This window comes from Pungitius pungitius, chromosome 10 (assembly GCF_949316345.1).
Source record: "Pungitius pungitius chromosome 10, fPunPun2.1, whole genome shotgun sequence".
Classification (NCBI taxonomy): Eukaryota; Metazoa; Chordata; class Actinopteri; order Perciformes; family Gasterosteidae; genus Pungitius; species Pungitius pungitius.
Window position 1 is genome coordinate 1,991,284 of NC_084909.1, and position 21,572 is coordinate 2,012,855.

The 21,572-nt window shown below is 51.3% G+C and overlaps 2 protein-coding genes across 4 annotated transcripts in view; one reads left to right on the forward strand and one right to left on the reverse strand.

Annotated features, from left to right (window-relative positions):
* The window catches only part of kcnh3 (potassium voltage-gated channel, subfamily H (eag-related), member 3), a 29,051-nt gene extending 18,319 nt beyond the window's left edge, over nt 1-10,732 (forward strand). The window contains exons 2-10 of the mRNA XM_062564866.1: nt 47-191; nt 293-375; nt 2,134-2,302; nt 2,506-2,696; nt 5,220-5,434; nt 8,242-8,498; nt 8,730-8,830; nt 8,944-8,996; nt 9,216-10,732. Of these exons, the coding sequence (XP_062420850.1) occupies nt 47-191; nt 293-375; nt 2,134-2,302; nt 2,506-2,696; nt 5,220-5,434; nt 8,242-8,498; nt 8,730-8,830; nt 8,944-8,996; nt 9,216-10,529 (2,528 nt within the window). The 3' untranslated portion in view covers nt 10,530-10,732. The remainder of the gene's footprint in view (nt 1-46; nt 192-292; nt 376-2,133; nt 2,303-2,505; nt 2,697-5,219; nt 5,435-8,241; nt 8,499-8,729; nt 8,831-8,943; nt 8,997-9,215) is intronic.
* Nucleotides 10,733-12,992: 2,260 nt separating this feature from the next.
* armc8 (armadillo repeat containing 8) lies at nt 12,993-21,408 on the reverse strand. Of its 3 annotated transcripts, none has more exons than XM_037488303.2 (23): nt 21,091-21,408; nt 19,299-19,375; nt 18,575-18,646; nt 18,307-18,449; nt 18,062-18,159; nt 17,842-17,934; nt 17,678-17,758; nt 17,519-17,594; nt 17,338-17,428; nt 17,162-17,222; nt 16,861-17,061; nt 16,204-16,299; nt 16,035-16,117; nt 15,633-15,714; nt 15,428-15,514; nt 15,246-15,338; nt 14,983-15,132; nt 14,652-14,747; nt 14,350-14,445; nt 13,888-13,960; nt 13,480-13,515; nt 13,178-13,271; nt 12,993-13,104 (listed from the first exon to the last, which is right to left on the reverse strand). In XM_037488303.2, the coding sequence occupies exons 1-23, from the start codon at nt 21,133-21,135 to the stop codon at nt 13,071-13,073; spliced, it is 2,058 nt and encodes a 685-aa protein (XP_037344200.1). In that variant the 5' UTR covers nt 21,136-21,408; the 3' UTR covers nt 12,993-13,070. The 3 variants fall into 3 exon arrangements, with proteins under 3 accessions (XP_037344200.1, XP_062421013.1, XP_037344202.1); XM_062565029.1 differs by lacking the exon at nt 21,091-21,408 and adding an exon at nt 20,345-20,776 and having other exon boundaries at nt 13,007-13,104; XM_037488305.2 differs by lacking the exon at nt 13,480-13,515 and having other exon boundaries at nt 13,007-13,104.
* Nucleotides 21,409-21,572: the final 164 nt, after the last annotated feature.

Below are 21,572 nucleotides of genomic sequence, written 5' to 3' on the forward strand. Positions count from 1 at the left end.
ATTGTTGTACCTTTCGGGTGTAGATGAAGTCTCATCTGTCCCTCAGGTTGGCTCCACGAGCTGGCCAAGCGTCTGGGGACGCCGTACCTCCTGCCCTCCTTGACGTCTCCGGGCCCCGTCGGCGCCAACGGAAGCCAGTGGAACGTGTCGGGGTCGGAGGTCGGCGGGCAGGGCCCCTGGAACTCCAGCCAGTACCACGGTAACGCGTCCGGAGGCGGGCGGCGGCGGCGGAGACGGGGGGCCCGTCGGTGCGTAGCAGCTACGTGACGTCGCTCTACTTCGCTCTGAGCAGCCTCACCAGCGTGGGGTTCGGAAACGTGTCGGCCAACACCGACTCCGAGAAGATCTTCTCCATCTGCACCATGCTCATCGGAGGTGAGTTCATTCCATCTGTCTCATGTGCATGAATAGATATTTATTAGTCACAAGTGACTAAGTTAACAATTCTCAATACACTGAATACACAAAACAAAATGATCAAAGGTTAATATATATATATATATATATACAGTATATGTATCCTATAATACCCTTTAGCTCCTTGCAGGCACCCTCAGTGATTTAGCGACACACAGGATCTCGGGTGCAGAACCATCCATTCGGTGTCTCGTTAGTCCCTGGTCCTTGATTGAAGGCTTTCATTACACGCCCCCCCCCCCCCCCCCCCCCCGTGCTTGTTTATTTGTTACGAGGATGTATCGAGATCGAGATCGATTGACTGCAGACGGATTGTTCTCCACTTTTGGTGAATAGTAAAAAGCTAAAACGCTTTTTTTTTTTACATTTTGTGGTAGTTTAATCAGCAAATTTTACAAAAATAACCAATGAGCGACTTGAGTGAGTTTTGTCTGTGTCTGCGTGAGCTCACCTTTGATTAAAAAAAGAACTCTCTGAGTCTTTATTCTTGCGAGAGGAGTCTTTAAATATTTCATATTCTTTGAAGTTTTAGATACAAAGAACTCTGGGGCTTCAACTATTTGAGATAATAACACAAAATCCCTTAAATAAATATTTCTTATCTTTTATCACCGCGGAGGGGATAATTTCACATGTTTCAAACTTCTCAAATGACTCATGCGCCACTTCTCAAGGCTGCTCTGGGTTTGGCAGCGCTTTTCTGCAGCTGAATAAAGTGCAGAACTGATGTTTTTACAGCCATTTGAGCGACGCCGTGTAAAATGTCAACGAGTGCCCCTCGCCCGAAAAAAAGCAGTCCCTTAAAAACCACGGTTCTTTTCATAATGGCCGCCAGCTGACCTGAAAGGGGGCCCGACTCGACCCTCTCGCTATTACTGCGGCGCGTTTAAAGACGCCATCGCTCCGCCTGCTAGTGAAACGTAACGCACAGCGTGCAGCACAGACAGACGCGTTGGTGCTGATCCGTAATGGCGAGAGCTGAATGTTCACCGAGGAAGCAATAAAAGAAGAGATGGGAAACTAATGGAAAGGTCACCTGTGACAGATTTGTGCTCAGAGGACAGTTGATTGGGCCGTAAAATATGGGCTACTCCTTTTCTCAGCACCCCGCCCCCCCAGCCCCACCCCGCCCCGCTATAAAAACCCAAAAACATGAAAATATGAGCTTGTCGGTTGTTGAATTAAGCTCCGACTGAAGGATGCTTATAGGCCTTAACTCCAGGGTTCTGCTGAGAGAGTGAGGTGGGTCGCTCCGCCTGCCGGGTGGGGGGGGGGACCCATCCTAAAATGATGTCATTAGTCTGTGTGGACCGGCTGAGTGTCCTCTGATCCGAGAGTTTCTTTTCCGGCTTTTCTTCTTGGCCCGAGAATTGACTTTGGGGAGAGAAAGCGCTGTGGAGTCGAGCCTGGACGCTTTAAGAGACGCGTGCACCTGCTCATTAAACACCAACACGGCATCCAGGGAGGCGTTTGTCATATTTAAATGAGAGCCGCTGAGAAAGATAATATCGCAAAGATTTATTCAATTATTTTCATTCCAGCGGCGTGTTTTTGTGTGAAAGCAGAAATCCGCCCCTCAGCTTCTTTGGGGCTTACAAAGATATGACATGAATCTCCCAGAAGCATTATGGGATCTTCTCCAGGCTTCCAGTTAAAGGCCAATCAAACATCAAACGTGACCCGTGTCGTACTTCACCCCCCCCCCCCCCCCCCTAGCGCTGATGCACGCGGTGGTGTTCGGCAACGTGACGGCCATCATCCAGAGGATGTACTCGCGGCGCTCGCTGTACCACACGCGCACCAAGGACCTGAAGGACTTCATCCGGGTGCACCGGCTGCCCAAGGCCCTGGAGCAGCGCATGCTGGAGTGCTTCCAGACCACGTGGTCCGTCAACAACGGCATCGACGTCAGCGAGGTGAGGACGAGGGGAGGGGGGGGGGGGCTTTTCTTCCCTTATTGGCCCGTTTTCTGGGAGCACCTGGCTGAGCGTAGACCCCTCCCCCCCCCCCCCCCCCCCCCCCCCCCGACAGCTGCTGAAGGACTTCCCCGACGAGCTGAGGGCCGACATCGCCATGCACCTGAACAAGGAGCTGCTCCAGCTGCCGCTGTTCGAGTCGGCGAGCCGCGGCTGCCTGCGCTCCTGTCACTCATCATCAGGACGTCCTTCTGCGCGCCGGGCGAGTTCTCATCCGGCAGGGGGACGCCCTGCAGGCCATCTACTTTGTGTGCTCCGGGTCCATGGAGGTCCTGAAGGACAACACCGTGCTGGCCATACTGGGTGAGTCAGAGGGGGCGAGGTGGTTGACGGGGGTCCAATCCACTCAAAGAAATACAAAATAAAAGATGGAGCTTTCATGTTTCCAATGCTATTTATTTCTCTCTATATTGATTAATTATGGGCAATTCATCTGAACCAAACAAAAGTCTGAAATGACTACATAAATGCCTCCGTCACGCCTTTAAGATTTGAGCTGTTTTCCTCATTTGTTTCCCCAATTGTTTGAAATAATGGTGGCATTTGGCTATTATGTTGATTCCTAGACAGCAGAATGACAGGAAATCGAGGTGCAAAATGGGATAAAAAAAACTAACTAACTAATCATAACCCTCGTAGCTTTTTGAGACAAATGCCTGTCTAAAGGGGAGTTAATGAGAGGATGTCCGATGTCTTTGATGTGAAATACCGTTTAGGCTGATTTTTATTTTTTTTAATCACTTCACACGGGTGTTTTCCTCCAATCAGACCTGGAACTTTGGATTTAAGTGGAAATTAGGCGGATGAGAGAGACAAAGGAGAGAAGGAGAGAAGGAGAGAAGGAGAGAAGGACACTCAGACGACGGGGACGGCCTGGCTGAGAAAGAGCTGCTGTAAAGGCTTTTCGCCAGACCTGCCCACACACACACACACACACACACACACACACACACACAGACACACAAACACACACACGCGTCGGGCCTGTGAGATACGCACAATAATCCTCCAATCCATCCATCTATCAGACCCCACATAATGAGTGTAGATTTTGAGATGTATGTGTGGCACATGTGTACAAAGCACATCATCGTAATTTGATATCAGGATTTTAAATATACCTTATAACGCTTTTCGGCTTTTTCTACTGCAAAATCTCCCAAATGCTGCAAATGTGGTGAGAGAGACGAAGCGTTTCTCTATAAACACTGGAGCTAATCCAGTTAATTACGTTTCCCCGAGACACAACACAATCACAGAACTGAACAAAACCCGAAATCAGCCGACGCTGAACGAAATCCTGCAAATTGGAGGTTGGACCCAACAAGTCGCACCTTGGAATGATTCCTCCGGTGGGCCGAAATCTAATTTCCACTGGATGTGCTTCAAAGCCTCCGCGGCGCTAATCCACTACAACGCGTCCCCCGAGGTGTGTTTGTGTCATGTGTGTGAAACGGGCGGAAGGTGGAAGGTCAGGATGCATCGATTTATGGGCCGTACCTGCGTGTGTGTGTGTGTGGGTGTGTGTGGCGCACATACACTCGCACCCATGGACGGAATGGGATTAATAATGAATATATTTGTGCATTATTGAAGCAGCCTGGATTATTAATGGCGGGACCCGTGGCGTCTTTTACCGGGAACCCGCGTCCGCGGCCTCCTTCCAGGAACCGCACGCCGCGCTTAGAAGGCGGCTGCTCCCTCTGTTCCACATCAGCAACATGAATGAATGCTGTACGAGGCGTTTTGTCTCATTCTCAGCCTGTAAACGTGGGCTTGCTACTCAGGAAGCTTTTAGATTTGAAAGGCAGTTGACCGAATTCTCTTAGACAACGTTGACTGAAGACGGAGTACAAGAGCGACACTGAGTCTGACCCCCTGACGTAATCGCATCTGAGGTGGCTTCTTTGCCACCAGCGCCCTCGTCCCCTTCGCCTCAGACACAGAGCACCAGACGAACGCCCTTCCCGAAAGCCACGTTTGGAGCACCCGCCTCCCGCTGGGATCTCGTCTCGCTTACCGCCGCCGCCGCGTCGTCAAAAAGACAACCGGAGGCGGGGAGGAAGCGAGAGTGAGGGGGCAGCAGATGTGTGAGGGACGCGAGGAGCGGCGGAGAGCCAACCAGAGGACGTAGGGGGAGGGGGGGGGGGGGAGAGGGGCGGAGGTGGTGGGTGGAGGAGCGCGGAGCTGGAGGCGCCGTGTGCTGCTGCTCCTGCTCTCCACACTCAGCTTCCCTCTCGCTTCAAAATAGACAAAAAGGAGACACATTCCGCCATGATTAAAAAAATAAATGATAATAAATCAAATCCATCCGTACAGATGCTGCCTTGGATTGGTGGTAAATGCAGAATCCTAAAACAAAAAACCTTAATGTATAAGAAAAAAGGTCATACTTGTAATCGTGGGATCCAGTCTCGCATGTTAAAGGGGTTTTCCAGCATCCTCACGTGAGACCAATTAAAGAGGGAAAACTGTCAATGAGGTTTTCTGACCTTTATTCCCCTGATGAAGAAAGAAAGAAGAAACAGAGATTATTTGTATTATTATTTTCCCCAGACTCCACAAAGCTCGTTCAGAGAGGCCTCATCCGTCAATCTTCAAAGGAGAGACTCACTCACTGCTAAATGCTGTAAAGTAAAAGTAAAAGTAAAAAAAATAATAATCTCACGTACAATTAACATTCGATGCAACGCCTTCGCACCTTTGTTGCATCGCCTTGCCGGTCCATTCGTCTGATGTGTTCTCGAGTGTGTATGTTTAATTCACTGCTCTGGGCCGTCTGCTGCTTCAAAGACTCGAAACGTGTGTCCGCGTGCGTGTGCACAGGTAAAGGCGACCTGATCGGCTCCGACTCGCTGACCAAGGAGCAGGTGATCAAGACCAACGCCAACGTCAAGGCCCTGACCTACTGCGACCTGCAGTACATCAGCCTCAAGGGCCTCCGCGAGGTCCTCCGCCTCTACCCCGAGTACGCCCAGAAGTTCATCAGCGAGATCCAGCACGACCTCACGTACAACCTGCGGGAGGGCAACGGCGCCGACGTGAGTACGCACAGCGCCGCAGAGCGAGAGAGAGAGAGAGAGAGCGAGAGAGAGAGGGAGAGAGAGAGAGAGAGACTGTAAGAATGCAGAATGCAGGGAAGGTGTACATGTAAGGTTGTATCAACCCAAAGGGCCGATGGAAGGTCTCAGGGTGGCATTTAGATGATGTGTAAAATAGCGTTTCACCTTTTTTTTAAGGATATAAGATGACAAAGTCGGAATCATTTGGTATATATCTGGAGGAAAAGATGACATAAGAAATATGTATCATCAACTTAAAAGAATTTAGTGAAAACAACATACGAGAAAGTTTTCTCGTTATGACAAGGAAAGCAGATGCCCTTGAGTCTCGGATCCCCCCCCCGCCCCCCACCCCCACCCCCCCCGGATCAGTCCCCATCTCTCCATGTGCGGCCTCAAAAGTGCAAATCCAAAATGAAATTCTAATGGGTGCCCAGAGAGACCCTTCAGAGGGGTCTCACGTGTAAGAGCTGTGCACCACACAGAGTCCTCAAAGTGCTTTTTTCATAACACACAGACACACACACACACACAGACACACACAACCAGGGCCTCTGGCTGATGCGGCAGAAAAACACAGGGACCAGAATAGCGGCGTGCTTCTGTTTAAAGCTGTCCCCGTGCTATAAATAACCGCGTTCCCCCGCAGCCGCCGCTAAGATTGGATCTCGCTGGATATAAATAGCTCGGCCAGCCGAGGAGAAGAGAAAGGTTGAGCAGGAGAGACGGGAGGGGGGGAGAGGAGGAGGAGGGGGGGGGGGGGGGGCTTTCTGTTCCGCTCTTCGTCTAACCCCCTTTTTCCACTGCAGAGGCGAGTGATGCTCCGGAGTGGGCATACATCAGCGTGTCCGTATTCACGAGCCGCTGCACGCACAAACACACACACACACACACACACACACACAGCTGTGCTTTGGCCTCCAGATGCGGTGCGCAGAACTTTTCTGGGACCGGTTCAGCAGAATGCAGAGACTTAAAGAGGAAATCCTAATAATGAATAATCGTCGTTATGGCAACAAAGAGGCGACGTGCCGACTTGATGAAAACACGGCGATACACAATTGAGTCAGATGACTCGATCACGCACACATGATGTGAGATGCACAACTTTGACACTCGCACACACACTCACACCTAGGCAAAAACGTATCCCCCCCCGCCCCCCCCCCCACCACACGTTGCAGGAGCACTCCCTTGGTTTTTCCTCCAGAGCTAAGATTAGAATAAGAGAGCTAAAAATACATCACGGTGGCACCCAGGGAAGGGGGGAGGGCGGAGGGGACGAGGAGCAGAGAGAATGCTAAGCAGGCAGGTTGAGGGGGGGAGGAGAGACTTAATTAAAGTGAGAGGTGGGAGAAGGGGGGGGGTCAAGGGGAAGTGGAGGGGCGTAACTCACTGCAGGCCCCCGGTGATGTTATTACATCGAAGCCGGTGGAGGAGAACGACAATTTGTACTGTAACCCCCCAAAGGTGCCGTTTCATTTTGGAACTGGATGCAATGAAATTGTTTTTTATCACACGTTTCTAACACAGTGCAGAAAGACTCGTCCCTCACTCTTTTATTGTTCTTTTATTGTTGTATTTTATGAGGGGATTAAATGACTCTGACATATTTCATTCTGTATCAAATATAACACTTGTAGCGTGAACTCGGGGCATCAAAGAGAAAAAGACATTTACAAAATATATGAAAACATACCTCAAGTTATATTAAAAAAGAAAGTGTGAGAACTATCTCACCTCAAGAAATACACAAAGACATCTATTTCCTAAAGTCATGGAAGCCACGGAAGGAAGGCTGAAAATCTGCTCTTGTTTTTCTGCATCTTGACACTTCAACGGCGACCTTTCGACCCCCCCCCCCCCCCCCCCCACCTCTCTTCCAATCTCACCCAGAAAGTCCCGTTGTTTAGTTAGTCGTGGCTGGAAGTTTGGGCGACCGGGCAAACTGAAGACCGCCTGAATTATTCAATTCATAAGCAGGGACATTGCTGATGGGGAACAAGGACGAGTGTAACTGCCAGGGGAGTGTGTGTGTGTGTGTGTGTGTGTGTGTGTGTGTGTGTGTGTGTGTGTGTGGTGTGTGTGTGTGTGTGTGTGTGTGTGTGTGTGTGTGTGTGTGTGTGTGTGCGCGCGTGTGCGTGCATGCTGGGAGAAAAGTGAGGAGGAAAAAGTCAGCACCAGCAGTGTGTTTTAACTGTAGCGTGACTGGCTTCTTTTTTGCAGTCATAACAATATTCACTCCACAACTATATTAGTATAATCTCGCATTTTATTAAAGTAATGAACTTTTGCACGATATTCAAATTTTTCGAGTTTCACCTGTAACATGATCTACAGAGAAAGGAGCTTCTGCTTGTGATGTCAGCAGCACGTGTGCTCCCTTTCATCCCCTCTACTCTTCTCCGCATGCAGGAACAGAAACAATTCATTCTGATTATGATAAATATCAACGACGAAACATGAAGCAAAAAAGCATAAGAAGCAGCCGAGGGGAACTGAATAGAAGCTAATGGAGTGCACTTAATAGAACATCAGCCCCTTTGGTGTTCTCGGGAATCGGGTAATTGATCGCGGAACCCGCGGTGGTTGTGTGAGTCCTCGAGATGCTCTCTGCCACAGTGGGGAGTGGGTTGGGAGTTTAGTGCATCGCGACCAGTCAACGGCAGCGGTTCCCGTGGTCCGTCCGCCCCCCGCTGGCGAACCCACGCCACTGCGCCACAGGGGACGCAGCGGGTTCGCAGCGGGGGGGTGGAGGGGGGTCAAACTCTGGCTTGGACCCGCAGGTGGACTGGGAGAGCAACGGCGGCCCGGTGAAGAAGCTGCCGTCGATCCGCGAGGACGAGGAGGGCGACGACCAGGCGAACTCGGTGCCGCGCGCCCCCCGCTCCCCGCTGCGCCTCGGCCGGGGGCTCAGCTCGCCGCTGCGCTCCCCTCTGCTGCAGCCGAGGCCGTTCCGCGCGCCCTCCGAGCCCCCCCGCCCCGCCACCCTGCAGATCCCCGTGGTCAGCTTCTGCAGTGCGCCGTGCGAGCTCAGCCCGAGGTAACGCACGCACGCACGCACGCACAACACAACCCAGGAGGTAGCAGCAGTATGTGTGTGGCTGCCATGGTAACCAGTAGGAAGTGGGGGGGGAGGGTACTGGTGGATCACGTGGCTGCTTTTGATGCGTGCACATGGAAAGTGGCAATGCGTGCACGGAACTTAAGGACTTACTCAGCAGCCAACGCACGCGCGCTGTAATTAAGACTCGCTGATTTTTCTGCTGCATAGATTCGTGGACGGCATCGAAACTGAGAGCAACTCCACCTCCTCACAGAAGTTTGAGTTCAGTCCCAGCATGTCACCCATTGCCCCGCCCTCTCCGTACCCAGGTAACTAACACACACGCGCGCGCGCACACACACAGGCCGAAGACTCCTGTGAGATTAATAGTTTCATTGCAGGATTAATGTTTCTGTGCGTGTGTGTGTGTGTGTGTGCGTAGGAATCCGGGAGCACTCAGAGATCAAGCAGAGTGTGTCCAAACTCACTGAAGAGGTGAGTGCTCCATGACGATGATGATGATGATGATGGTTTTACACATCAATCCTCAAAAAAGCTGTGTTTGTTTTGTCATTTTGGTAAGAAGCAGTCGCCATCATTGTTGTTTAATCACCCATTATCCTCTTGAACAAAAAGACTCTGGTTTAGTAGTGTGTGTGTGTGTGTGTGTGTGTGTGTGTGTGTGTGTGTGTGCTTCTCTCTCTCTCTCTCCAGATGAACAGTCTCTCTAAACAAGTCTTCACGCTCAGCCGGGAGCTGCAGGAAATGACGCGTCTGCTCAAGCCCCTCCTCCAAACGGCCCCGCAGCCGATCCTGTTGACCATGATGCCAAATTTTACCCCGCCCCCGACGAGCGCCGGTCACGTGGCGCCGCCCGCTGCCGCCGCGCCTCGCCCCCCCCAGAGACCTGGCACCCATTCCCTGCTGGACAGCGGAGACACGGAGGGTGTGGATTTGCCAGGATGCCTTCTCCCGACTCCCCATTCACCGGAGACGCGTAGTTCTTCTTCGCCGTCGCCGCAGCAACCATCCAAACCCCCGGGGGCCGACGCCGAGGGCCCCGCCCCCTTCCCCTCCCCGGGGGAAGGTCGCCCCGACGGAGGCCTCGCCGCCTGCTCCAGTAACGGGATGCATCCGCCCTCGCTGCAGGACCAGCCCCCCCCGGCGTCTCACACCCCCTCCCCCTCCCTCTCCTTCTCCATGTCCCTCAGCTCCTCGCCGTCCCTCTCCCCCTGCCGGGGCCCCCGCCCGCCTGGCGGCGGAGACAGCCGCGGCCTGCCGCCTCCGCCTCCCTCACAGGACACCCCTCCCCCTCCTTCCCCTCCCCCACCCGCGCCGTCCTGCCACTGCTCGGCCCCCCCCCTCGCTCACGTCCTCCCCCGGGGCGGGTCAGCTGAGGATCTTCCACTCCGCCCCCTCCCCCCCACATCCCTCCACCGTCTCCCTGCCCTTGTCCCTGGACTTTGTCAGCGCGGGGGGCGTCCAGAGGGATACCCAGGGTGCACCTTGGCGCAACTCGCAGCCGCGGCGGGGGATGGGGGGGGGGGGGGGCCCGGCCCGCCGCTCGGCCCCAGGAGCTGGAGATGCACGAGTGGGGGCGCCGCCAGGCGGAGGAGAAGCCCCGCGCGGAGAGCATCAGCTTCATCGACGAAGAGGAGCCGGCGTTATGAACGGGGAAAAAAAAAAAAAAAAAAAAATAAAAATAAAAAACTGAAAAGAGTAGCAGAAAAAAAAACGAGAAGCGAGGAAGCAATTCGTCCCGCAGGCGGACGGGGACACGCCCCCGGGGAGGCCGGGACAGCGAGGTTCTCCACCGATCAACTACAACAGCACAAGTTGTCTTACAGTATCGACACTTCAGTAGCGTCAGTCGACCTCCCCCCCCCCTGCCTTGCAGCTGCTGGGACACATTGCGACCAGTTTTTGACCCGTGCCATTGACCTCTGGAGCCCCGTTTGGCTCTTGTGTCTTTTCAAAACCGAAAGGACCAAAAGGGACACGTCTTCAGCCCTGATCTTTACAATTTAAAATCCCCCCCCCCCCCCAGCATACGCCACATGTTTGAACTGGTCTGAGCCGCTACCGGAGCATGTGGAGGAGCAGAAGCCAAAGACACAGAAGCAGGATTTTCGGGAAGCAGCGTGGGGACACAAGTGGGACAAGTGGGACAGTCCACCACTCGTCCAGCTTCAGCCAACCAGCCGTTCGTGCCTTCTCCACGCAGAGAGCCCCCCCCCCCCCCCCACCCCCCTGGAGTCCGCCACCAGTCAGTCGCAGCCGTCCAAAGTGAGACGGAGAGGTCCCCCCCCCCCAGAGAACACCTTGCACCTTTACCTAAAATCCAACGTATTTATTTAGCCAGGCTGTGAATTTATTTATTTATTTATTTATGACGCGAGCAACGTGCGGCTCCATGTTACAGAAACACCCGTTTATAACGCACAATTAGACGCACTCGAGTGTCACCGTCTCAATTCTAATGTAGCACGTGCACACACACGCACGCACACACACACACACACACACACACACACACACACACACACACACACACACACACACACACACACACACACACACACACACACACACACACACACACACACACACACACACACACACACACACACACACACACAGCTGGTACGGGGCAGGTTCCACGGTTTTGTGTTGTGCGTCGTGAGGCCCTTTGTGCCCCACGTGAGACGTAACAGTCAGATTTCTGGTTTCTATTTTCTGTATGGGGGGTGGGGCGGGGGGGGGGGAGTCTTGGTTACACAAAAGGGTTTTAAATGCATGTTGCAGCTTTTTGTGTGTTTTGCATGAGGAATGTACAGCTGTGGAGGGCCGGTGGGAGCGGTCGGGGCTGTTCCAGATGTTTTATTAAAGGCCGCTGTTACATAAAATAAAAAATTTAAAAAAGGGTTACACGCTGTACAACAATAAAGAAGTGTTGTTTTGTAAGAGCTCAGAGTCCTGCGTTACTCTGTGGAACTGAACAGCCAAACCAAATGAGGGATTTATTTCAAACAGACAAGTCTTCTGCTTCTTCTTTAATGTTTTCAGAGCTGCTAGAAGTCATCCAACCAACTCAAGACTACTGCTGCGTGGAAAAAGCTGATATTAACAAAAGAATTATGAAATCCATTCGATTGCTTCTACAATGTCAACGTTCAAAAAAATGTTATTTCTGGATCAAGAAACAAGGTGATATAAACCTCTGTAGAAGACTATAGAATCAAAATGAGAAGTAGTTCGCTCTCATATTTAAAGACTAATGTTTGAATGTGAGTTTGCTTCAAACAAAGGCCTCCACTTGTTTCAGTGCAGATGTGACACACACACACACACACACACACACATACAAGAAATAAGACGCAACACAGAAGAAATCATTCTTGGGCTCTGCATATATTTTCAATGGCAACATTCGTTCTTTCAGCAGGGTTTGAAATGTGAGGGAACAACACTCAGGTGCATCCTTCTTCTTCTTCTTCTTCTCTCTCCGGACACACCGGAGGATAGAAAGAAGCGTTTTTTTTTTTGTTTTTTTTTTAAAAATCCCTCTTGACGGACGCACGCAGAAAGGGGCGGGGTCTGCAGGAACGACAAACAGAACATGGGAGTCCGGTGCCGGTCTCGGCTCGGTTGGACTCGTGCCCGTTAATCAGTAACTAAGCAGGTCAGAGTAAGCACTCTGGAACTACACTTCCCATTGGGATCATAAGGATGTTGCACAGAAGCGACGGACACACTTTTTCCTCGAATCAATGGACACACACTTTTTTTTTTCCTCCCGTATTCATCTTTGCAGACCATGTCACGCACTTGAGTCACACTCCAGTGAAGTCGTCCCGTTCAGAGAGAACGAAACAAACAGCAACAGAGGGTCTAAAATAAAAATCCAAAAATATATATTTATGTTTATAAATTTACGAGGTATGTATCCACAAAAAAAAGAAAAAAAAAGAAAAAAAAAAGAAAAACAACCAATTTTTCAAAATAGGCTGTCGGTTTCTTTTTTTTTCCCCCCCAAAAAAATTGTCCTTGTTTGCGACGCCTGAACTTTAACTTTTGTTATTAATTAAAAAAATAAATGTCCGAACGCCGAGCTCTCGAGTCCAAACGCACCAACGTGGTGCCGCTCTCCGACCAGGAAAAAAAATAAAAATCTCAAAATCACAAAGTCCCAAAAGGAAACATTTTAATCAAAATCACTTCAATGATGAAACACCCCCCCCCCCCCCCCCAAAAAAAAGGGAGGGGGGGAAACGAGAATCCCTCCTAACCGTTGATTCTACCACAGCCACGGTCTCAGAATCTCCACGATGAGGTTTGGATGGAGCTGAACTGGTGGTGTGATAAGGGGCGGTGGGGGGGGGGGGGGGGCAGGTGAAGGGAGCCCAGCCACGGGGTCCAAAAAAAGGTGTCTTTTGTGCAACGAAACAAGCCTCGAGGTCAAACCCAACAGGAAACAAAAGGTTGCCCCCCCCCCCCCACCGCTGTCCCCCAACCGCCACCGCCACCGCCGCCGACCCCCGGGCCGATAGGACTCCGCCCCCTCTGTGGTCACGCCAGGTACTGCTGCATCGCCGTCTTGGCCCTGAAGGAGAGGAACAGATCAGCCCGACCGGCCTTTTGAGGGAGCCCGTCTGTGATTGGCTGCTCGGACCCACCTGTCGCAGAGGTTGGGGTCCGAGGCCTGCGTGAGTTTGTGCAGGACGTCCACGAAGCCCATCTCCCTCAGCTTGTCCTGACGCTCCTGAGAACCTGAGGACACGCCACGAGGCACAGGCAGCCATTCATTCAAATAATACATTTAAACAACATTTTAAACTCGTTTTTCCAGGAATAAGAGCCACAAATGGCCATTTCTTTTAAGCAACTTAGTGCACCACCATCATCATCCAACAGACTTCACTTTGCGTCTAAAAGAAGAAGTTGAAATTTGTGCAACTTTGACCTGAGCTGTGCTGACCTTTGTGGGCACAATCGCTGTTGACCACTGCTTGAACTGAAAGACGGGACGACAAAACAAATTACTTGTGTTTCTGCATCTCCAGAACTGTACAAAACACATGCAGCAGTTTACATTACATAGTTATCCATTGCTAGCGACATTAGCATTGCAGCTAAGGTGGCTTCATTTGGTGCAGCGCCACTGTGTGGCTGTTTTTTTTTTGGGGGGGGGGGATTAAATGCTTTGACCAAGCAAAGCACAACGCAGAGCTCGTGTTTTTCTGCTGTGATGTGAAGGACAACAATTTACCAGAAAAAGACTAAACTTTCCTCCCTTCCATCTGTCTCCTCTCTCTGAACGCGGCCCCCCTTTCTCTGTAGCCCCCCCCCCCCCCCCCTTCCTTCCTCCGTGTGGTGCGTCTCTTACCGTCCTCCTCGTTCCAGATTAGATTTGAGATGCAGAAGGTGGCGGCGAGCTGCAGTTTCACATTGGAATGTCCCTGCAGGAAGAGCAGGAGTCAGAAAAAATGTGCAAGTGAGAGGAAAAAGAAAGAAAAAAAATGGGGCAAAAGCAGAGGTCACATGAGCCTGAATAGGGGGTCTACAGCGTGGCTTCTAATCGTGCTCGGCACCTCGGACGCGGGCACGCAGGAGGCCGCTCGTCACGTTATTGTCCAAAAAAACGCCAGAGGACGCAAAAGCAAAAAACGAACTGTGAGGAATCGAAAAGGACAAGACGTCACCACGGCGACGACAGCCTCAGCTCCACAGCGACGCCCTCGGTGGGCTCCACCTACCGCAGCTTGTGCTTCCTGTGAGAACTCGGTACACAATAAGGTGGGGAGGGAGGGGGGGGGGGGGGGGGGCATGCGATCGCGGCGTGCAGTACCATGTAGTGTTTGATCTTCTGGAGCATGTCGTCGTTGGTCATGATGAGTTCCTTGGCCGTGTTGCCGTCGGCGACGTTGGCCAGGATGCACAGCGTCTGACGGGTGAAAAAAAAAAAAAGAGAGCGTCACGCGTCGGCGCCGCCACCCGAAAAACAAACACACAAACTCCGCACGGAGCGACGACAGCGCCACAGACGCTGCTCCGCATGCGGAAGCCGGACAAAAAGAACCCGCGCAGCTTTTCACGCGCACTCTGCACGAAACCCATCCGCAGGCAACGGAGGCGGCGGCGGCGGCTCACCTGCTCTTTGACCTCCGCACTGTGCTCCGCTTCCAGGATGAGGGTCACCGCCTGCATGATCTGCTTCCCGTGAGAGCTCATGATCTGGTCTATGTGCTGCGCGGCAGACAAAAAAAAAACACAAAGAAGACGCGTCAGTACGGAGCGATGGAGATCTGCACTACAGCTGTGTCACTGCATCCTGGTGAGGAACATCACCCACTAGATGGGTCTATGGGATGGTGGTACGGGTACAAAACAGCATCAACACAAGAAAGCAGTCAGACAAGTGGACAATAATAAGAACGCCAGTCTCCCATCGTGTGTGTGTGTGTGTGTGTGTGTTTCTCACTGGGCGCGTTGCCAGCAGGTTGCGCAGCAAACCGAGGGTCTTCATCAGCACGTTGGAGTCGGGGTCTGACAGCAGGCGGAACAGCTGCTCCGTCCCCAAACTCCGAACGATCTCCACCTTCACCTTCTGGTCGGCCTGAAACGCCATGTTCTTAACGCAAAAAAAAAACACATTGTTCTTTACTTCCAGTCCGTGAAGGGAACAGAATCAAGATTCTGATGGTTGTTAAGCAGCAAACAAGTGAAAAAAAAAAAAAAACTTACCATCAGGGCCCAGATCCCATTGACCCTCAGTGCAGGACTGTCGCTCTGGGTCAGACTGCATAGTAATTCAATCACTCCCGACTCCAGGATGGGCTGCGGATCAACGGAAAACAACGGCTTCGAGTATTAAAGTGACCCAAGTCGTTCTGTGTGTGCGTGTGTGTGTGCGTGTGTGCGCTGACCTCTTTGCTGGGGGAGAACTCCAGGAGGAGATTGCATAGCGTGGAGGAGGCCATGACCAGGACTTCGTCCGGGGCGTTCTGCAACAGCTGCGTACAAGGGGGGGGGGGGGGGGGGGGGGGGGGGCGAGGTCTCAGTCCGAGCGCACAAACACGGCCCCCGAGCCTACAGAGCCTACAGAGGGATGTTCACTGCTGCTCCACTGACCTTCATGAGGGGCTTCCACACGGCGTGGTCATGGAAACTCGTCCTCAGCTGCTGCACCGACCGCGACAGACTGTGAAGACACCTTGGTGGGGGGGGGGGGGGGGGGGGGGGACAAACGCTATATCATTTTCATTTTCTCAAACTTCTCAATAAAACTTTTTTAAATAGACTCATTTTTTATATCCATTATGGAAAGGTTAGCATAACGACAAGTACATGCTGCGTTCATCAAGGCAACAGAAATGAACCTCCTTTGATGTGGACATGTCTCAGAGCGGAGACGCGACGGCTCAAACGAAGTTCAATACCTTCAGCGCTCGGCTGATTTCGTGGGGGCCGCGTGTGGAAAAAAAAAAACGTCACGATCTACTCCACACGCGCGAGAAGAGGTCGAGGTCGTACCTGACGGCCGCCAGTCGGACTTTGATGCTGGACTCTGAGAGGCCGCTGACTATTCGGTCCATCATGTTCTCCGTCTCTGTGATCTGAAGGCAGGGCATTAGGAACCCGAGTCGACAGAGCCGCGGGTGATTAGTCATGCGGAACACATACACGGGGGGGGGGGGGGCACCTTTTTGCGGATGTCCTCGTCGTTGGAGCCCAGCGAGGCGTACAGCTTGAAAGCAGCTTGCCTCAGCTCGTGTGCGTGCTTCAGGTCGTGATCCAGCTGCAGGTGACGGAGCAGAAAGTAAACTCTCGCATTGTCGTTGTGATTTAAAAAAAAAAAAAAAAAAAGTGTTGATAAATGTCAAACTAATTAATTTCTGTTTCTGGCAAACCAAAACATTGTGACTCCCTTGAGAAACACTAAAGGTTAAGGGTCAGAGCATAACTAGACTGGCCCGAGCCTGAAAGTCTGAGCTAAATAATCTATTCTTTAGAATAGCCTTTTTCTTGGCCTTATTAAGAGAAAGAATGATGGTTTGTCGCCACACTGGCAGCGCGGCTCTTCTGTCCGATGCGGAGATACCTGCGACGCTGATGTCGTTCCCGTCGACCTTTTACCTGGCTGCCACGTGTCGAGCGTTAATCCGCCAAATGCTTGCATGCCGACGATGCCGAACTGATCCCCCAAACGTTTAGTGTCGTCGTCTGTTAGCATGCTGACATTAGCACGTGTGTTATGGACTCCACGTTCCAAACGGTTGAGCACGAACTTTATAAAAAACACCTGCCCCCCTCCCCTAATCACAACCCAATCACATGACACGGGCCCGCTCCGACCCACCCTCTTGATGTCGTTGATGGCGGACACGGAGCTGGGGTACTTGAAGTAGTCGGCCAGCATGGCCACCAGGTGGTCGGTGGTGCTCGCGATCCTCTGCAGCTCCACGTCGGGCTCCATCAGGTAGGCCAGCGTCTCCGCGCCCTCCACCCGCTCCTCCAGCAAATGCTCTTTGCTGCACATCCGCACCAGGCAGGGCAGCGCCTGGTTGAGGGGGGGGGGGGGGGGGGGGGCGGAGGGAGTCACGTTTAACAAAAGAAGCGCCAATGACCGTTGGAATGAACAGGTCTGCAAAAAGCCTGACCTTCAGGACCACGCAGCTGTCGTCTGTCCTGATGGCCCCCGCTCGGCACATGTACGTTAGACTGGGAATTAGAAGAGTCGGCGGGGGGGGGGGGGGGGGGGGGGGTTACTCTCGCAAAGGTTACGGGGGGGGGTCAAATCCATTCACATCGACTGAAGCGGTTTCGAGTCGCTCACCATTTGGCCGCCGTTAGCTGCATCTCGATGGGCTGATCCCTTTGCATCATTCGGACAAACACCTGAGAGAGCAGCTCACCTTCCACCAGCACTGAGGGAACGGAAGACATGGATGAACTATGAGGGGGGGGGGGGGGGGTTGAAAAGTGAAGCTTGCACGAGTAGGAGAGAAGAGACTCACCATTCACCAGCGTCATGGAGACCTGAGTGTTCTCATAGGCCAGGACCGAGAAGCACTTTAACGCCTGCATACGCACCTGCAGAGACAGTTAGTGAGGAGTGAGGAGTGGAATCGTGTTCATATCACGCACACACTCGCACAGGGGGGACCACCGCGTACCTTATAAGAAGGGTAGATGAGAAGAGGGGCGATGTTCTGGATGGCGCCGTGGCTGAAAAGAACCGCCTGGTGCTCCGGAGTCTGCAGACGGCAAAGGTCCAATCAACCCTCTGTCTGGCTTCGTGTGTGTGTGTGTGTGTGTGTGTGTGTGTGAGAACAAATACCTTACAACAGTGGGAGAAGATCTGTGTGATGTACTCCTGGGTTCTCTGTGAGCGGCTCAGTAGAGACATTAGATGGGGGATCACAGTGGGGTCCTAAAACACATCGCCAGATGGGACGCGAATAGTTAGAAGCGGCCTCGTTCCTACCAAGTGAAGCTGGTGATACCTGCGTAGGACAGAATGCGTCCATCGCAGGCGGGACCAGTGCAAGACAACCTACAGTATAGAGCAGCTGCACAGGAGTGACCGGACTGATGAAGACCGTTCTGAGACATCGAAGACAAGCTTCAATGAAGACCAGGTCCGGACACAACAGACCTGCGAGCGCAAAACACGGAATGCTGTGAAGGTCGCGGTCTCACCCAACGTGCTGTTCTGCATGCAGTCGGTATCTGCGTGTGTGTGTGTGTGTGTGTGTGTGTGTGTGTGTGTGTGTGTGTGTGTGTGTGTGTGTGTGTGTCCGACCTTGAAGAAGGGCAGGGATGATGTGACAGTCCACCAGGGACTTGATGTTGTTCTCCGTGCCCATGGCCAAGCTGCCCAGCACCACGGCACACTCGGTCCGAAGCTCCGGGCTGGACGCGCTCTGCTGCAGCAGGTAAAGTAACCTGCGACCACAGAAGGGAAAAAGCAAAAGATCGCCGACCGTTGAACTCTTCCATTGTTCCACTGTTCGTTTACGGTGTGTGTTTGTTTTTTTCTTCTCCCCCCCCCCAGAGTCCAGTAGGATTACCTGGGCACAGCTCCCAGGACGATCAGATTGGCCTTCTGCTTGTTGTTTCCTATGACGGCGTTCTTCATGTCACTGTGAAGTCGGACACAACACACACACACACACACACACACACACGGGTCATTCTGGGAGACTATCTGAGGCAACTAAGACAAAAAAAATGTCAATAGCGAAGGTTTGAAGAGTTAATAAACGCTCTGATTACAGACGCCCAACGTACAGCTTGTTTCTGCATCTGCAGAGGTCGTGAAAGGACTTATGAAGACGGCAGACATTTCTAAATTGGAACAAAGTTTCAAGCAGATGTTGTTGTACAAAGAGCAGAAGGCTTCATTGCGTTTCCTTCCGTGTCCGGTGGGCAGTCTTTTTACACACACACACACACACACACACACACACACACACACACACACACACACACACACACACACACACACACACACACACACACACACACACACACACACACACACACACACACAGGGGGTTCGCTCCGCTCTGCAGGCGCCCCCCGATCATATCGTATGGCAGGTGAGTGAGTCTAATGGAAAAGTACAACTGCAGCAGGCCTTCGAGCCACTCAGGTGCTCGGGCCAGCGGCGCGCTATGAGCCGTAACCAGAGCTAGTCCCTTCGGACGTTAAAAATAACCACTGAGTCAGAGAGAGTGAGGGAGCAATATGAAGTCACACCGATTACTGAAATGCATCCCCACCCGGACTTACATGACTCCCTGAAGCACTTTCTGTGGGTCGGGGTCAAACAGTCTGTCAACATAATGGCGACTCGTGGCAGTGACTTCCTGCATGAGCACAAATGAAACAGAAACAATATTTAGAAAGTTAATCGGAACGAATCTCTGGCTCTTCATCGCTCTGTGATGCAGATACACGTACAACAGTTCAGATTTTGAAAGTCATTTTAAGATCAATTAAATGACAAATGAAGGTTCAGATGCTCAGAGAAAGGGTTTCTGCATAATCTATTACAGGCAAGCATTAAAAGGACTCAATGTTATTTTGTTTAAAGCAAACAGCAATTAAACACAAGTTTAAGTCTTTGATTCAAGATAATTTAACCAAAATCGAAGCATTCAGTCATAAACACAATCACATACAGCAGGGCAGGGCCCTCTAAAAGGTTGTACAAGGCACCCAGCGGCTACAAGTGACACCAGAAACACGTGTGCATTTCATTGTCAGCTTTGATCAGAACGTTCCACATGAACGCTCGGCCAGCCAACAACACGCTGCTACTGGTATGCATTTGGTGACCGCTTAAAAAGGTCCAACACAATATGTATCTACATAAAATATATTTCTTTGTTTTACTTTTCATGTAAATAGGTGCCAAACTGCATGCATTGATAATAAAAATAGAGTAAAAGATGATAAATGGGTAACTACATTTTGCCGATTGCATGACAAAAGAAGTTCCAGGGATGTTTAATGTGGTATTAACTATTCAAAGTGTATTATTCATAGCATTTACACGTAAAATGCAGGAAAATATTCATTTAGTTCATTTATCAAGTCAATTTGACAATTAACAATGAAAAAGTTACGTGCATTCAAATGTTTAATCATTCAGTTCGGTACATATTATTTGACCACTGTGAGATTATTACCCAGATGATTATTGCCCAGGACGTTTTGCAAAAGAGGGGCCGAGCTGAGCCCCCTTTAACGTTAGTGGAAAGTGTCCTTGCTGCATGTAACGTTACCCTGCGTGGGGGGCGTTCCACTATGCTCCTGAAAGCTACTTATTTTACCTTAAATTCAGCTACGGTACACCTGGCAGTCATTGTCACTTGCAACAATAATTCACAATGCCATAGTTTAGTCAACTGCTGGACTTTCAGTGACAAAGCGTATTTTACCCGGTAAAGAAACCTCCTGAGAAGAAGGCATTCGGGGAGTTTCGTTAGCTTAGCCGTATGCTAGTGATTAGCTAAGTAAGTTAAGAGCACATAACGACTGCAAGGTTAACAGCCTTACGTTTTGCGATTCTAATTAGCAAGCTGCAGTGGGTACGGACAAATAATATCGGATGGTCGGACTAAGAGCATAAGAAGTCCTAAAACGTGTGGATTTCTAGACGTGTTTGGGACAGTAGTGACAGCACTCTCACTCATAGCAGTTAGCTGCTAACTCGCTCCGTGCCACACTGACAGGTACATGGTTCGTTTGATCTAGTCTCCTTCGCACACCGACGGGGCGACCTGACTCGCCAGTGCCCTGCCTCCCTTTCACGTGTTCGGATCGTCCCCGCCCGTCCGCGCGAGGTCACGATACAAAACCGTTGCCCCCAACAGCTACGTAGGCGAACCGCTACAGTGCTATATGTTCCGAAGCCCTGAACTTAGCTTGCGGGCTAACAGAAGACATAAAGCCCTCGTAGTAGGAAAGCCCTTAGCTTCTCCTTCAGGCTGATCAAATGATGCTGACCACGCACTGTGGGAGTTTGCAAATAGTGAATTTAAACAGTGCTATTTCAAATCGTGGGAGTGACACTCACAGACAGCACACTGATGCGGAGAGGGGCCTCCAACAAGCACGCCATCTCTCTTCCCCCGATCGAGCGCCCCAATCGGCGCTGCACTTTGCAGACACTCCGCCCCCCCAGAGCAGCTGTGAGCGGCTTAAAAAAAAGTAACAACAGCCTAATCACGCCGCTCCTGGCTAGCGTTTGAATAAAAACAGGTAACTATCTTCCTCTTGCTGGCTCGGTTGTAAAAACCGATTTGAAACAACAACAAAAAACAACACCGCTAACTTAGCGGGCTATCTGTCAGTGGATTTGTCAGTTAAATAAATTTTGTTTATGAATGTGACGTTGGTGATATCTCATTGGGTTAGATTCGACAAAATACTTTACCTTTAGAAGCATGCAATGGATACAAAAATATATACCAGATAAAGACTGTATTGCAGATACCAATTTAAGTGAATGTATAATAAAGTATGTGTCGAAAATACATTCCACCCTTTTGTGTCGAA